Source organism: Limulus polyphemus, unplaced genomic scaffold (genome assembly GCF_000517525.1).
Source record: "Limulus polyphemus unplaced genomic scaffold, Limulus_polyphemus-2.1.2 Scaffold4011, whole genome shotgun sequence".
NCBI lineage: Eukaryota > Metazoa > Arthropoda > Merostomata > Xiphosura > Limulidae > Limulus > Limulus polyphemus.
Window position 1 is genome coordinate 60,633 of NW_013669621.1, and position 17,743 is coordinate 78,375.

Sequence of the window (17,743 nt, forward strand, 5' to 3'; positions counted from 1 at the left end):
TAAGAAATATACCGTCAATTATAGGGTAAGCAAAAAAAGTAAAATGTGAAAAAGGTCCGCAGGACAACTTAGTGCAAAAGGTGCCTTAAACAACAGCAATTTCCAAGCCAATGAAATAAAAAGTTGAACTGTATTTTTTAATATTTCTTAGTATAGCCAATACTGTTATATTCTACAACGATACTTTTTGATTATTTGCATAACATATTTGACATATGTTTCGTAAAACGTTTTGTATTTCATTTTGAATCGTCCGTCGCCCTTAGTAACTGATTGTGTTGCTATGTCACAAATCCTTTTCTCTATTGTGGATAACCGAACAATTAGTTTTCTGTTCTTTTACTATTCACGATGATGTTTCAGTATTAAATAAACAAATAACCATGGGAGGGGTGAGGATAATTGATTTTCGTATTTTCTGTTTAACTCGACAGGGAAAATATTAATTATGAATAGAACCAAGTAACACTATCAGTATCAAGTTATCATAATCCATTTTAAAAAATTATAAGAAGTTTTGTAAAACTAAAAGTAACTAAAATTAATAAAAGTGTAAATAATCACAAAGATGAACTTGAAGTTAGGGTAGCCCTTGTTGCTTATGTCACTAGTTAGGTTTTTTATCATTTTGAATATATATTAGACTTACCTCCCCCCTATCTCCTTTTGTGTATATATATATATATATATTTGTTTTTCATGCCTATGCTGATGTTAACTGTTAAAGGTGTTGTAATTCAGGTCTTTATTCTATGAAATGAGACTGGTAATATTGAAAGTGAGGATCTAAACATTAAATAATATAATAGGATAATTAACATAATCATTTAAAGTCTACATCAAACTTTTTCATAGACAAAACCACTTTTTTGTTACAGTTATAAGCTTATGAAATGTCTTACCTAAAGATTTGTTGTTACTTTAAAGTATTGTTTATTGAATAAGTTTATGAATGTTAAAAGCAACTTTTTTGCATGGGTTGTTTTTTTTGTAAGTAAGAAGTGACCTCCATCTATTGAATGTACTCTCTTAAATTGTTTAAATGTAACTTGTTCTCCTTTGATTTTTGATATAATAATTGAATTTCATGTAACAATACTCTTTTTGTTACACTGATAGAGTTTAGTTCAAGTAACACAATAATTTTTTTAAACAAATTTCCAAATGGATAAAGTATACTAGTGAATGTTTGAATATTTATCAAGTTACAAAAAATTCTAAAAGAAACAGTTAATTATACATCTGTTAAATATATGAATTTGCAGTTTTGTGATTCTTGTGTTAGTATTGGTCAGATTTTCATCATTATGATGAAGGTGTAAATACACTTTAGTTATTCCTAATATGTTTTTTTATAAATATTCCATTAATTTAATTTAACATTTTAAGAATCTTTCATTTTAATGCAAAAAATGTATAATAGATGGTTCTCCTCTTCTCATTATACTTTCTGTATCCCGTACATTTCCATGTGCTGTAGGTTTAGCCTGTTTTACATTTTTAAGGTTTGTATGCAGCTTTTTTTAATTTGTGAATTTGAAAGGTTTTTTAAATGGAGAAGCCTTCATATTGTTATGAATTAGATGTTTTACTGAAGTTAGTGACTTACAGACTTGTTGAGGAAGAAGAAATAGATACTTTATTAAAAATGCATAAATTACCACAAATAATTAAACTATAAGATCTCAGTTGAAAGTTTCACAAGCAATGAAAACACTTGCAATAAATCTAGCCTCCATAAATTAAAATAGAAAAATCTATCTTAAAATATTTTTAATAGCAAATATCCTTATTTTTTATCTGTCTATCTCTCAGCTCTGGAAACAACAAGACTATGTAGAAATAAAATTATCATGCACACCTTTTCATGTTTACAGTATGAAAGTATTATAAGTTACAACAGTAACTACATTGAATATTCTTATTTTTCACTCATTTATATACGTATAGTGTAACTTCTTATTTCTTGAATTTGTGTCACAGTATAAGCCTATTGTTTTTGTCAACACTCTGTCACAGGCCTGTACGAACAGGTTAGGGTCACCACCATCACACTTTTTACCCAGATTATTATCATTTTACATTTATGTTTACACTTGTAGCTATTGGTTTTATTATTTTCACTGCAAATCATTAAAAGTTAGTTCCGTAACTTCTGAAAACATTGTAACAGTAATACCAACTAGTGAAACTTATAATATGTAATTATAAAGAATAATTGTAACAGTAATACCAATTAGTGAAACTTATAACATGTAATTATAAAGAATAATTGTAACAGTAATACCAATTAGTGAAACTTATAACATGTAATTATAAAGAATAATTGTAACAGTAATACTAATTATTAAAATTTATAACATGTAATTAAAAAAATAATTGTAACAGTAATACCAATTAGTGAAACTTATAACATGTAATTATAAAGAATAATTGTAACAGTAATACTAATTATTAAAATTTATAACATGTAATTATAAAGAATAATTGTAACAGTAATACCTATTAGTGAAACTTATATCATGTAATTATAAAGAATAATTGTAATGGTAATACCAATTAGTGAAACTTATAACATGTAATTATAAAAAATAATTGTAACAGTAATACCAATTAGTGAAACTTATAACATGTAATTAAAAAAATAATTGTAACAGTAATACCAATTAGTGAAATTTATAACATGTAATTATAAAGAATAATTGTAACAGTAAGACCAATTAGTGAAACTAATAACATGTAATTATAAAGAATAATTGTAACAGTAATACTAATTATTAAAACTTATAACATGTAATTATAAAGAATAATTGTAACAGTAATACCAATTAGTGAAACTTATAACATGTGAATATTTGTAATATGGAACTGAGTAACATCTTTTTTATATGCTACAGCAATAGAGCTGGGCAGTTAGTGGTATTTGCTAATCAGTTAATCAGTAGCCTCATTATATTAATCAATTAATACAGTGTTCCTCATATCATAGTACATAAAAGCAAAAGAAAAAATGAATGTTGGCAACAGGTGGCAAATAAATAGCCTTAATAGTTTTGCTATAACAAATACAGGGTAAGCAAGTTTGGTGGAAATGGGAATTGAACCCAAGAATCTCCAATCATAATCCTCCATCTGAATCACCAAAGCTGAACAAACTTGAAGTAAAAACAACAACAACTTCTAAGGCTAAAATTTGACAGAGTACAAACAGCTCACTACATAACTTTGTGCGTAACAACAAACAAACACAATAACAATATGTTATGACAGCGGAAGTCGCGTGATGCTAGGAGCATGTGCACTGGAGTTTCTCGAATTATTGAGGAACCCCGCAAATGTCCGAGTGTTTGCTAGATGCCCTCTTTTTTGATATATAAGCCAGGCAAGAAAAACCAGTGGGATTGAAGAGATAAATAATTGAGTCAAGCAAACAGTAGGCACCATAAGTAAAGTGTGTGTGAATCACTGTGAAAGTTGTTAAGTTTAAAATGATGAGAAACATACTGACTGTGGAAATTCTGTGTATTACAAAAAGTTGTACTGAGAAAGAATAAACTAGTTTTAATCAAGAAAGGACTTGTATCACTGAAGTTCAGGCTCATTGCCAGATACACTGCTTTCTGCTCCTCTGTCCATCCATTCATCTCTACCAGGAGCTCAAATTGTGCCTTCCCATCGAATTCCTGTGGCTTCCTTTGTACTAGATCACCCCTGTTGCTGGCATTCATATCTGAGTTGTGACTTCTAACATGACTAAAAATGTCTACATTAGGGTGTAGCTGCAGGGACTGGAAGGGGCTTGTTGTTGTCTGGGGCTGATTAAGTTGATGGTTAATGTATCCTCCTTGTGTAAAAGACAATAAATCATCCTTTAATGTATCTAGTTTGCTTTGAAATTTACTAATCTTTTCCTTTTGTGTATGCTGGCTTTCTCTCAACTGTTGGAGACTTTCTTCTTGTTTATTTTCTTTTTCCTCCATCCACTGCTGTAGTCTCTCTTCATGTTCATTTTCTTTCTCCTCCAACCACTGCTGTAGTCTCTCTTCTTGTTTATTTTCTCGTTCTTCTTGTTTATTTTGCTGTTCTTTTATTGCTGCCATCAAATCTGCTAAGTCGTAGTTTGATTTGCCACTTCTCATTTGCTTTTTTTTATATTATCCATCACACTTCTGACACCAGTTTGTTATGTCTCTGTTCTTGTTTGTTCATTTTCCGCAGAAATTCTTTCCGAGAAACTTCAGCCGATACAAGTCCTTTCTTAAATAAAACTAGTTTATTATTTTTCATTTCAACTTTGCAATACACATAATTTCCACAGTCACTTTAACTTAAACACATGCTATAATTCAGAATGATTTACACACTTTACTTACAGCTTGACTCGCTTATCTGTCTATATCTTCAATCTCTCTGTCTGCTATTTCAGTTCCGATTAATTGTCTCGCTTTATCTGGCATGCTTATATACAGGAATTGAGGGCGTCTAGCAAATACTGGATTATTTGTGATGTTCCCCGATCCTTCTAGAAACTCATCACATGTTACCAGCGTCACGTGACTTCTGCTGTCATAATAATATAATGTAATTCATTTTAACAAGAAATTTTATCAACATCCAATAACATTTTCTAAAATAAGAATATTATTGTGTTTCACCATTAATAAAACAACTTCTTAAAATTTAAAAAGTTCTTTTATAAGCCTGAGTTATATGTTAATTATATTAGGCTCGTGAATATTATTTATTTATATAGTTGTAATTTTGAGTTTAAGATAATAAAATATAATAATTCTATCCTTCAGGGAAGTGAAATGATTCCAACTGCTGACAAAGTTGGTGAACCTGTAGATGATGATGCATTCCAGGCTATGGAACAGGAATTCCAAAAGGTTTTTAAAAAAGTGTTTGCTTTTGTTTGATTCTAATTCACTAAATAATAATGTAAGACAGTTCAACTTTCCACAAAATAATGTTGGATGAAGAATTAAAGGACTCACGGAATTATTTAAAAAAAAGCATTCCTCGTCAAAGGAGTACCAATAATTAAAAATTTCATATTGACTTCAATAAAATTTTCTCGGAGTATAACATGAAATATCAAAAAGTTAACCAGACCATAACAGGCCCAAAATGTGCTTGAATTCTAGGGTTAGTTGTACCCTATTACCAAACCTAATTAATATATTTTAGCTAAGGATAACTCACTTAACTCTTTGATATTTTATGAAATGCTAAACTATGAACTTTTAAGTTTTCTAAACTAATTTTGTAACAATTCTAACCATCTTATTACAATCTTATCTGTATAACTCACCCAATACTATTAATTTATGATCCAAAAACAGTCCTACAAAAACTGTTTCTGTATGTTACTTGTATATTTGCTATTTTTATTGCCAAAACTATTAACATCTTATCATAAAAAAGTTATTCATAGATAATTATTTAACGAAATTCAACTTACAAACAAAAAAATAATTATATATACATATATATATATGAAACTTCCTTCATCATGAAAATTCCATAGATTTCAAGTAAATGTCAGGTGTAACATGATTACAAAAATATGATTCAAAAATTATAACAGTCTGTTTAATGCTTAGAATAGACTTATTTTCATAATTCATCTAGCAATATGTTTCATATTCAGATAATAAGTTCTTATATCAAAATGAAAGTATTCACATTCATCATTTGGATAATATTTTATTTTTGGTGTGTATTTTGTTATTCCTGAAGAAAGTTTCCATAAAATCATGGCATATATTAACTCATTTCATTATTTTTTGGCTTTTATATAAGCAAGAAAGGGTACTGTATTTTGATATTGTATGGTATAAAAATATTTAGAAACATTAGTAGTCCATGACTGCGTCATATATAATAGCCAAGAAAATGCATATTGCCATACAGATACTACAAGATAATGAAATTCTTGTATTTTATGTTAAACTGATATATCTATCATGTGCTATGATAGACAGATATAAACATTTTCTTGTAAAATTTTATAATGAGAGTTTGAATTTACAGGTTCTCAAAAACATAGCAGGAGATAAAAAATTTGATAAGTTTCGAGGTGAATATGAAAAACTTCATGAAGTATTATATAAATCTCATGAAAATGAGAAACGTTTGATGCAGAAATGTCGTGAGTTGAATGCAGAAATTGCTGCCAATGGTTCTAAAGTTGCTGCAGCTTTAAAACTATCAGAAGAGGATAAAATAACTATAGAATCATTGAAAAGGGTAATTTTTACATGTTTTTAGTATAAATTATGCTTAATTTTTCATAGTTTAATTTTGAAAAAGTATTGGATGAATTAGAAATAATCAGCTAACAAATACATACTTTGTTACACATTTAAGTGTTTCTTTAATAAATTTCATTACACTTAGAATATAAATTTGTACAACATTTTTGATAATTGATTAAATTGCTTTCTAGAATGAAGGAAAGTAGGTTAGCTGGGGGTCAATATATTGTTTGATTGTTTAATTTTTTAAGAAGCCTAATAGTATATACATCTATGTATTTTTTTGTATTCACCAAGGAAGTATTAAATTGATTAATACATTTATTTTTGTTTCTGCCATGTGTAAACCTTTAGTTGAAAATATTATTTCAGAAGAAAGTAATGTGACAAGGTCCAGTCAGTGAACAATGTACAAGAATGAATTTCTTAAAGGTTAATTCTGACAAGATACCTTACTTCTGCTTGCCTTGCCTTCTGCAGGCTTCAATCAGTTTGCTTTAGCCTACCATCAGGCCGATTTTCCATTCTTTGATTCTCAGCAACTGGAATCCATTTTACCCATTGAGGAGCCCTGATTGTCCAGTTATTTTGTCCCAAGCCCAATTTTCTTGACCTCGTCTTATCCTCACATCTTATCTTATAGTATTTGTACACCATACACCTCCTCTTTGAGGTGATCCCCTAAGATCCTGAGGGTTTTTCAGAGGATACATTTACCCTAATTACATCCTTGTTGGTACATTTGTCGACTTCAGCTCTTTCTTTATACATGTGATTCCTCTGTTGTTGGGATCTTTGAGGGAAAGATGTGGTTTTATCCCACGTTCGTTTGCCTTCTCCTTATCTAGGGATTTATGTCTGGCTTCGTTTTTCCATTGGTTAGTATTTGGAGATCTGCCAGTGACTTTGGAATCCCGAGTGGAATCTGTAAGACAGCAATCAACTCTTTCATCATTGGTTGATCATTTGTTTTTCATGGATCCCTCATCCTACCCCAACTGGAAGTCGGTTCTGAGCAGTTGAGTTTTGTATTTACAGCTGAACCAATCACCATAAGTCCTCACATATGTTCAGGGGTGCCTGGTGCCTCACTCATTTTGCTTCGGTTGCACTGCTCTGGTGTTGTGAATCACTGTGGGTGCACTCGTTAGTTGCTCCACTCTTCCTCTGTCTTTATGCTTAGGACGTTACTGCATTTGAGATGGTCTGGTCTGTTTGGTTTGAGTGGAATGTATATATTTTGCCCTGCTCACATGAGCCCTGTTACCTAATCGGTGGTGGGAATTTTTCCCTCTGGTTGACTGAACTTGAGATGAAGATGGTATGATCCTCTTTCCTATCCCCACATGGATGTCATTTCCCAGCAGTTGAATTTTGTATTGCAGTTGACTTACTGATGGTATGATCTTTGTCCTACTCCCCCCTGCATAGATATCTGTTTCCAGCAGTTGAGTTTTGGACACAGTTGACTTGCTGCGTACAGTCTGTCGTGTCCTAGCCACTCTACACCCTGGGGTACATCCTTTCTTTTACCCACATTTTGTTCATCAGGGAAATTGAATTTATAATATATTGTGGTTAGGATCACCGTCCAACTGTTTTCTCTCCCATTGGGATGTGCTCCTCATAATTGTCTGCTCAGGTCTGTCTCACCTTTTCCCCATCTGTGCAAAGATTATACCTAGTACAGAAGTGGTGAAATCTCTCACGTAGAATCCTCTTATTAGAGGGTTCCTTCATGAGGGTGTCCTTTGGATGCTTTTTAAGGATGCTTCTACTTTCTCCCTTGCACTGGTTTCACCACCTATTCAATGTGAGTTTCTAGCTATGTATTTGAGCAGAAGTAAGGTACCTTGTCGAAATTTATAATTTTCCTACCCTAAAAATATATTTCTGACAGGTACTTACTTCTTACTCACACTTCTCACCTTTCCTTCCCACTGTCCACCAGTACTTAGGTTTCTTCCTAAACTCAAAGTGATAAATAGGAAGAATAGCATAGAGGGATTCACATGAGTCACATGTGAGTGGGGCACATCTATTGGTGAAGGTTTTGTCACATGATAATTTGCATGCAAGAATCAGTTAAACCATGTGAACTGAAGGGTACATGGGAGTGAAAGGCATGTGGCATGTGAAAAAAATTTCAAATAGAGGGCAGCACTGAATGAGAATAGCTATGTATGTAAGTACCTGTTGGAAATATATTTTCAGTTTAGAAAAATTATAACGTTCCTTATACATAAGTTTCTATAGGCAACTTTCCTGTGAATCATTTTATCTTTTTATATTTTTTTGTCAGAGTGATGATATTGTAGTATAAAATAGTTTTTGTAGCAATGTTATATTTTTTTGCTTTATTTCCTTAGAAATTATGTTAAAAATATATAATCACAGCAGGTAACTATAGGATTTCCTATTGCAGTACTTTTGAGTTAGCTATATTTTTGTACGTATGACCTTTTGAAATCAGATTGCCCATATATTTGCATTGAAAAAGTGAAATCAGCATACAGTGTCTTGCAAAAGTATTCACCCCCTGCAATGTTCAACATGTTGTTGCCAACTGAGCTTGCAGTCATGAAACTTTCAAACGGGACTTTATATTTATGGTCTACATAAGCTACTCCAAACTGAGAAAGCTAAAAAAACCAATGATATTATAAGAAAACTTGGATATTTTCAATTGTATATGTATTCAACCCCTTTGCTACAGCAACCCTAAATCAGTTCAGGTGCAAAAGATTAGTTTGAAAGGTCACAAAATTAGTGTAATGGTCTCTTGTCTGTGTGTAATCAAAGTGGATTAACTTGACTTCAGAGTAAATGCATCTGTTGAAGCCACAACTCATATAGTGATACAATAACCCGACCATGAAGACCAAGGAGCTTTCCAAACAAGTCAGGGTTAAAGTGGTTGAGAAGCATTGATCAAGAGAAGGTTACAAGAAAATTTCAAAGTCGCTGATTATCCCTTTGAGTATGGTAAGTCCATCATTAAGAAGTGGAATGTGCTTCATACCACCCAGTTACAGTTACCCAGATCAAGCTGCCCTTCCAAACTAAGCAGCCAGGCAAGTAGGAAATTGGTTAGGGATGCCACTGTGAAGCCAAAAGTGACTTTAAGAAATTTCCAAAGTTCCATGTCTGAGATTGGAGTCAGTGTCCATACATCGACAATATCCCAGTCCTTACACAAAGCAGGCCTGTGTGGCCGAGTGGCAAGAAAGAAGCCATTACTGAGAAAGAATCATTTTAAATCCCATATGGAGTTTGCAACAAAGCATGTAAATGATACTGCAGACATGTAGCAGAAGGTTTTGTGGTCAGATGAGACAAAAATTGAGCTTTCTGGTCCAAATTCAATATGTTTTGTCTGGTGCAAGCCCAACACAGAACATTACCCAGTCAACACCATCCCAACTGCCTAGCATGGTGGTGGCAGCATCATGTTATGACTTCCATCAGTAGGGACAGGGAAGCTTGTCAGGATTGTGGGGAAGATGGATGGTATAAAGAATAGGGGAATCATAGAGAAAAACATGCTTGAGTTTGCCAAGAATCTAAAACTGGGTCGAAAATTCACATTTCAGCAGGCCAAAGCCACACTTGAGTGGTTTCAAAATAAAAAAGTGAATGTCCTGGAGTATTCAACTCAAAGTCCTTGGTTGAATCCAATGAAAAGTTTATGGCGAGTCTTGAAAATTGCACTCCATCAATGATCCCCAATGAACTTGTCAAAATTGGAGGAAGAATGTGCAAGAATCACACCATCCAATTATGCAAAGCTGGTAGAGACCTATTCAAAAAGACTCACAGCAGTAATTGCTACCAAAGGTACTTCCAATAAGTACTGACTTAGAAAGCTGAATACTTATGTAATCATCAAATTTCAATTTATATATTTTCTTTGCAGGTATTGCTGACATTCAACCTCTTTTACACGTAACAGTGTTACGTTTGATCATTAGAGTTTTTGAATAAAAACAAGTTCATTAAAAAAATTGTTTACGTTATTTGTTAAATGTGACATTATTGATTGGAGGTGAATACTTTTGCAAGGTACTGTATATGAAAACATTTTTTATAAATCATTTTCTTTTCTTTTCTCGAGTTTTATATGTTTTCTAATTGCATTTTATCTTATTTATTTGTACTAAAGGAATTAGAGAAAGCTTGGAAATTAGTTGATGGAGCACGTGAAAAAGAACAGCGTGGAAGAGAAACTATACAAATGCTGAAAGTTGAAATATCTAATTTGACCAAATTAGCAGAGAAAGGCAGTATTCTTCAGAAACCTGACAAAAAGTGTGTATATTTTCAAATGGAAAAATTATATTGGCATATGAATAGACTATAAAATATATGAAAGATGTCAGAATAACTAAGAAATCACAATGATTTATATCAATGAACATAAGTTTCTGAGTAGATATACATGTATAATTCTGTTTTAGTTGTTATAATTAAAAGTTTGGGAGGGTGTTGACTTTTTCAGTGCATATGTTGAGCTCAACTGTCTTGGAAGGTCATATGTTGTTGCTTCACAAAATCTTTCATTCGTGAATGCTATAAAGAACCTCTTGTTTTGATACTCAGCATGGTGTTGACAGTACAAACTGTATGTGAGAAATTAATTTATCTTGGCTTTTTTTACAAATAATTTCAATGTAGAAAGTTAATACATTATTTGCAATGTTTGGTGTAGTTGTTATTATAAATGTTTGATCAAAAGAATCTTTCTTCAAAAGAGCTACACATTTACGAATGTTCTTATCACATTTATTTTCTTTGTAGTGAAGTCATTCAATCAACTCATGCAATAATAATTTTACAATATCATAAGGATTGTTTGAATAATTATATTATATAAGATGTCTGATCTAAGATTATTATAATACATTCAATGTTGATTTTTTTGTGATTAAAGATCAATTAAATTTAAATAACAGTACTGGGGAATTAAATAAACATGACTATAATTATTACAAAGAAAAATTTTATGAGCTCTTTCATGATTATATCGTTTCAAGAGCTATATGGAAACACTTATTTTGGAAAATTAGTAATAAGCTGCTGATCTATTTCAGCTTTCTGTGGTCTGGAATTTTCTGGACAAATAATTTACTGTTTGAAAAAAGATCAGGTGTAGAACAAGTTGTTAGAGAAATTTATCAAGGTAAATGAAAAGAATAAACTCAGTAAAAGTATCCCATTGTGGTTATTACTATAAATAACGGTTCTCACAATACACTTACCCAAAGAAAGAATGAAAGAAAATATTTTCTTCAATAGCTTTATGATTTCACCTATTGAGATAAATTACTTGTAAACCATTTTTTAGAAATTAATAGAATTAAAGTGATTCTGCTTAAGAATAAGCCTAAATTTATAAGTTATCAGGATATGCCTGTTAATTCTAATTTTCAAAAAATTAATTTCTGAAACTTATAGTGGACTAAACAAATAACATTGGCCTTCTTCACAAACCAGGAATAGAACACAGAAAAGTAACATAAAAAACTAACTCAAAATGAGAGAGACAGTTGAGTCAATATATTTCCCTTTATGCAAATCAAGGCAAAGCTATATTTGATTATAGAATTGACATTAAGTAATAGACCACAAAAAAACAAAACAATTTACAATAAGTTATATCATCAGATTTAAATGTCACTAATCAGGTTGGTAACACCAGCCCCAGCAACAAGCCATCTAGCTTGAAATGTTACACTTGTGTGTAGCGATCTTCCAGTAGTTCACGTAGTCTGTTCTTCTTTGTGAATTTTACATGACTCTAAGTTCAGTTTATATAAGGAGTACATGACATTTGAGTCATTTTATATACAGTCATATAGTTCAAATAATAACTCGGGTACACAAAATAATTAGGCAAGTGTTCAGTATATGAACTACTTACAACAGCTATCAGTAGGATATTTATATGTACACCGTTTTTCATTAAAAAAATGTTTGGAATATATATGTAAGGAATATGATACGTAATAATGATATACAATATGCTTATACTATAATAGTTATTTCCACTTCTCAACATTAGTAGATATTAGATAATAATATCGTTATTGTGTAATTGGATGGTAATGATTAATAGCCTTGTTAATTAATTTAAAAGTATGTATTCTTCTCAGACTAAATTGTCAACTAATCATTTCTGCCACAATACTATTCACCAGCTGATGTATCCCAATTTTACATTAGTAATCATGATTGAACTTAATACTGAAAGCTATACCTATTGAAGTACTACTGTGTGTGACTTTATTGAGTGTATAATTGAGAGAATATGTTCTTATGTTCCAAAGATGTTTATTCATAAATACCTTGTTTGATGTCATTGGAGCACAGCTGAAAACAAATGGTTTATTTGGAATACAACCGTGTCATTTTCTTAAGGCATTGTAAGAAAGTATCAGTTAAGGTTAGTTTCATACTGCTAAAGCTGTTAAGAGACATTTACCTTCAAGTCAGCCGTTATTTTTTATCACATAGGATGTCATGATGCTAACTATGGTTTTTTTCTCTTAAAAATGAAGTGTACTTTTCAATTCATTCTTAGTGAAACAGCATAAAAAAAGAAAACATCAAGTGGGTGGATGCTCTTACTAACAGGGAAATATTGCATTCTTTCTGATGACCAATCATTTTCAATGAATGATCCTGTGACATTAAATCTTTCAACATCATCTTTGGAATGATTGAATAAAACCTGTGATTGAAATTCAACATGTGCATATCTACTTATATAAAGCCACTATCTGTTGGTAATTCTCAAATTGCTTCAGTAGTTAGGGTGTTTAAATCTCAAGCAAAAGTCTCACGTTCAACTACCACTACAGTTGGGACTTATCATTTTTTTTAATTACGTAATCATGTTTAGAGCAAGCTCTTTCAATAATATTTTGAAAAACACGAATATCATGATATTTTAAAACACTGGATGTCAAAGTGGCTCAGTGGTTACAGTGTTCAACTCACATGTGGAAGTATTGTGTTCGAATTCCAGTGAAGTCAGGATTTTATGTTGTTTTATAAATGATCATCTTTAGAGTAAGCTCATTCAATACCATTATATATTAAATCGTAGATTTAAGATATTGCTTAACATTCAAATTAAAAGATGGCATGTTTATGGCATCAAGCCACCTCAGCTTTTCATTTCAATTGAACACTTCTAGCAACATCTGTGAAATAGATTCTGAACTAAAATTCTGTATAAAAGTAAAAATAGTTCAAAAACATGGAAGAAAGTAAATGCTGTTTAGCAAGAGAAAGAAAAAGTAAATGGATGGCAAAACAAAATCAAAAAATCTTAGCAAAAGTTAGAATAACTGAAGCAGAGGGAAAACAATTGACACGGTCAAATGAAAAACAAAATCAACGAAGAAAAATTGATGCTGAAAGACATGTAAATGGGTTCTAACATCTCTACGTCTTCCCCATGCATTGAACAGGTATATCAGCCAGTTATTAATGGTCTACGCTGGTCATATAAATAAGTTATTTTCACATTTGAAAAAGCTTTAATTTTGATGTGAAGCTGTGAAGGAGGAAGCAAAAAATAAAGAGATAACATTAGTATTATATTACTTTTTTTTCCATTACTCCTGTGCTAATTTAATCCTTTTTTGTGTTTTATATTCATTGCATGCTTATCTATCTATAAATAAACAGATGTGTACAGTAAAATACCATCACATTCTTGTAGTGTTACAGAACTTCTACACATGAAAGAAAAATTGGTACAAGAAAAAGATAAGTTGTTGGTCGAGGTTGTTCAGCTGAGAAAACAAGCGACAGAGCTTTCACAAAATTATTCCACCCTTGAGAAAGAACGGAATGAAAAAGAATTAAAAGTACAAGAGGTAAAATAAATGTTTGCCACAACCATAAAAACAACTACTCTGCTATAATAATCAGTAATTTTTTTCTTATTAATACTCTGAAAAATTTTCTAATAATATGTTTTTGTTTTTTTCATAATGATGATGTTGGTACTTTAGTAATACTACAAACATTAGCAACCTATAAAAGGTCATCAAATTCTTATTAAAGGGATATTGATATTCAAGGCAGACTAAAGTTTTAGATAATTATTGTTTGTTTATTAGCTCTATTAAACCAGTACATTAAGATGGAATCCAAATATTAATATTAAGATCAAAGGAAAATAAGGAAGTGTAACCCTCTCTTTAACTTGTAGATGTTTCAGCTGTTAAACCATTTTTCCACACAACCAGATTGTCTTGGCATGAGTTTCTTTTAAAAGTATAGATTAAATAATGTATAAAAGAAGCCAGAAATAAGGATACACTGAACGAGAAATTAGTAATTTTAGATTCCCATCTTTCAAACTTATCTAATGAAATTATTTTGATGTATTTAAAAAAGATCTTGAGTTAAGATCTGAATGAGCTGGCCCACATTTTTCCATACTTCAAGAAAATTAACTAGCTGAATGACGAGTAGGTGAATTAAAGTAAAGATAAACAAATAATAATAAACTATTTAGTGTTAAAATAGATAAATATACATAGTGTTAAAAATTTCTTTGCTTCAATTATGGTGTGTAGTGACATAAATAAAATTAAGTTTCACCTACTTACTTCAAATCATACCTAAACGGTTGTTATTCGTGTGCAAAATGTTTGAACAGTAAAATAGTCTTTCAAAAAAGATATTGTAATTAGTTTATGCTATTGTTTGGAGTTTGAGATTTAATTTTGTATGTGTTTTTCTTTTCACTTATAGCTACAACAGAATCTTCAACTGGTGAATACAGAGATACAGAAAGAACAGCGTAGGAAAGAAAGAGGTGAACGAGATTTGCGGCAAGCTAAGGAAGAAATTGAAGCTAAAGAAGCAGAAAAAAAGTCTCTGGAACAGCAGGTTATAAATGGAAAAGAAGCTTTATCCAAGTTAGAAAATCAAGTAAAAGAACTTAAGGTAGACTGCTTCATTTTACTTATATTTTTGGTTAAATAAAAGTATGAAATTTCATTATTAATTTTGTTGTATAAAATACTTTTGATTATTTTAAAATAGAAATGTAACAGATAGTGTTTCAGCCAGCTATTGAATATTGAGCAAAGTCACTCAACCAATTAACCAAATATTCAGCTGCCAAATAGTTTGTATATTTATTTAAATGACAAGGTTAATTAGCTTCAATATGAAATTTTAGAAAAGGGTTAAACAAATTACTGATTCAGTAGGATGCAATAACAATATTTTAGCAGAGGATCATTTAATTATTCTAGCTGAATACTAGTATTTTAGTTGGTACTGTCTAGTGTATACAATTGACAATAAGGTTCTCTTATGGAGATGAAAGAATTTCATGGACAACCTAGCTTTGTCTGGATGTGTCCAACACTTCTTTGAATATCAAACTGTAGTATGTCCTGCAATGTATGTGAGTCAGCCGGTGTTGTCTTAGCAACTGTCAGTGAACAAGACATGAACAAACCTGTAATTTACAGTGCATGCACAGATCTCTGAGGCTCTGATGTAGTAGATGATTGGTATATCAGTTCTGTGAAGAGTTATGTAATGATAAACCACTGCCTTTGTCTGTCATAATCTTAGCCTGCCTGATGAGCTCTGGTATTGGGCGAAAAGCTTTTCCAACACTGGATATAGAAGATATAGTGTGGTTGAAACATTTTTATACATCTTCCTTTAATTACAGTCATATGTTCCTAAAATTTACTGAATATCGTTAGTGATTTATAATGCAAATAAGAGTTTTGTGTAGAATTACTTCCAAAATGGTACTACCTTCTCTCACCCAAAGCTATCTCGACTTTGATTTGCCCTCTAAGCATTGCTAAAAAAATTTTCACTGATAGAACACCATTTCAGAACGTGTATATCATGTGACTGCCCTCCACCAATCATACTGCACCAACTGTACTAGTACAAGTAGCTCCCTCTACTCTTCTAGCACAATCCTTACTTTCTCGATTGGCATCACATTGTATAGATGTGTGTATTTACTTCACACCATGTGCTTGCATCCTATCTCCCTCTCTCCTGAGATTAGGGCCGACTTTCCATGGTGGCTTGACAGGGAAATGACCACAGTAAGGGTTCTCATTCCTCTGCCTTATCCTGACACTTACCTGTTCACAGATGCTTCCTTGATAGGTTGGGGAATTTCAAATCCAGGGAGATTTGGATGCAGTGGTCAGTCATAGAAACTACATTCCATATGAACCTCCTCTAAATTTTGGCTGTTCTTTGGGCTATATCTGATTTCCTCCCACTCTTCTGGGGGTAGTTGGTGATTCTGATAATTCCACTGTTGTCAGCTTATCACCAAACAAGGGGGAACGAAGTTCAAGTCTCTGTGTTTCAGACACTCGACCTCCTGTACTGGGCCCAGGATTATAATATAACCATCTTAGCATGTCATGTTCCCAGAATTATGAATCTGGTGGCTGGTTGCTTGTCTCATCTAAACCAAGTTCTATCATCAATTATTTCAGTCGGTGTTATCTCACCTAGGAAAACCACATATATATGCATTTGCCATTTACTGGAATACCAAACTACCTTTCTTTTGGTCTCCTGTTCCACATCCGTCTGCTCTGTAAGTGGATGCTTTCAATTAGGATTGGAGGGGCATTCATCTATATGCCTACCCTCCTCTCAGACTAATTTTCAGTGTCATTTCCATCGTCCAGACCACCCCTTGTCGTGTTTTGCTAGTTGCTCCATATTGGATGGCTCACACATGGTTTCTCCTGCCCTTAACTCTGTCCAGGTTGCTCTTCCAATTACTGCAATTAGATGTATTTCATCCAGACATCACCAAACTCCTTCTTTACACGTAGCTTTTGTCTGGTCCCTCACCTCAGCTCAGGGACTCACTCTTTGTGTAGCATCTTTCCTTACCTGTACAATCCAGGCCTTCTTATTGTTCATGCACCAAAGATGTTGGTCTACATTTAGATGGTGGTCCTTTTGCCGTGGCTTCCATCCTTCCCTTCATTCTGTTCCTCATGTGTCCCAGTTCTTTACCTGGTTGTTTGATCAGGGTTTGTCCATGTTAACAGTTGCTAGTTATTGGGCTGCTCTGTCAAACACATTCCATTTCTCATAATTCTGTAAAGCTTTCACCTCCCCAATTATTTCCCCCTTTTGTTTTGTTTGTTCTCGACGTCCTTTTGTTCTTCCAGATTTGGATCTCAATGTTGTTCTTGATGCCCTGTCTGGTTCTCCCTTTGAACCCATTACTATGTGTTCCATGTACCATCTTTCCCTTAAGACCTATTTCCTTCTCCTCCTGGCATGTGTTCTTCATTATTCCGATGTTTAGGCCATTAATGTTTCCCATATCCTTTATCATTCCTCTTATATTATCCTTTATCTGGATCAGGCATTCCATCATAAGACAGCTACTACCTATGTTAGTTGTTTCTAACTTTTTCCAACTTTTTTTTTTGCTTCAAGTTTGG

General features: G+C 32.2%; 1 protein-coding gene across 2 annotated transcripts in view; it reads left to right on the forward strand.

The window, feature by feature from the left end:
• The first annotated feature begins 293 nt into the window (after nucleotides 1-293).
• LOC111088559 (cilia- and flagella-associated protein 58-like) overlaps nucleotides 294-17,743 on the forward strand; it is a 28,078-nt gene continuing 10,628 nt past the window's right edge. The window contains exons 1-6 of one of the 2 annotated variants that reach the window (XM_022399047.1): nucleotides 294-392; nucleotides 4,803-4,889; nucleotides 6,037-6,252; nucleotides 10,423-10,568; nucleotides 13,990-14,146; nucleotides 15,033-15,227. In XM_022399047.1, the coding sequence (XP_022254755.1) occupies nucleotides 384-392; nucleotides 4,803-4,889; nucleotides 6,037-6,252; nucleotides 10,423-10,568; nucleotides 13,990-14,146; nucleotides 15,033-15,227 (810 nt within the window). In that variant the 5' untranslated portion in view covers nucleotides 294-383. The remainder of the gene's footprint in view (nucleotides 393-4,802; nucleotides 4,890-6,036; nucleotides 6,253-10,422; nucleotides 10,569-13,989; nucleotides 14,147-15,032; nucleotides 15,228-17,743) is intronic. The other variant, XM_022399048.1, reaches the window with a different exon arrangement.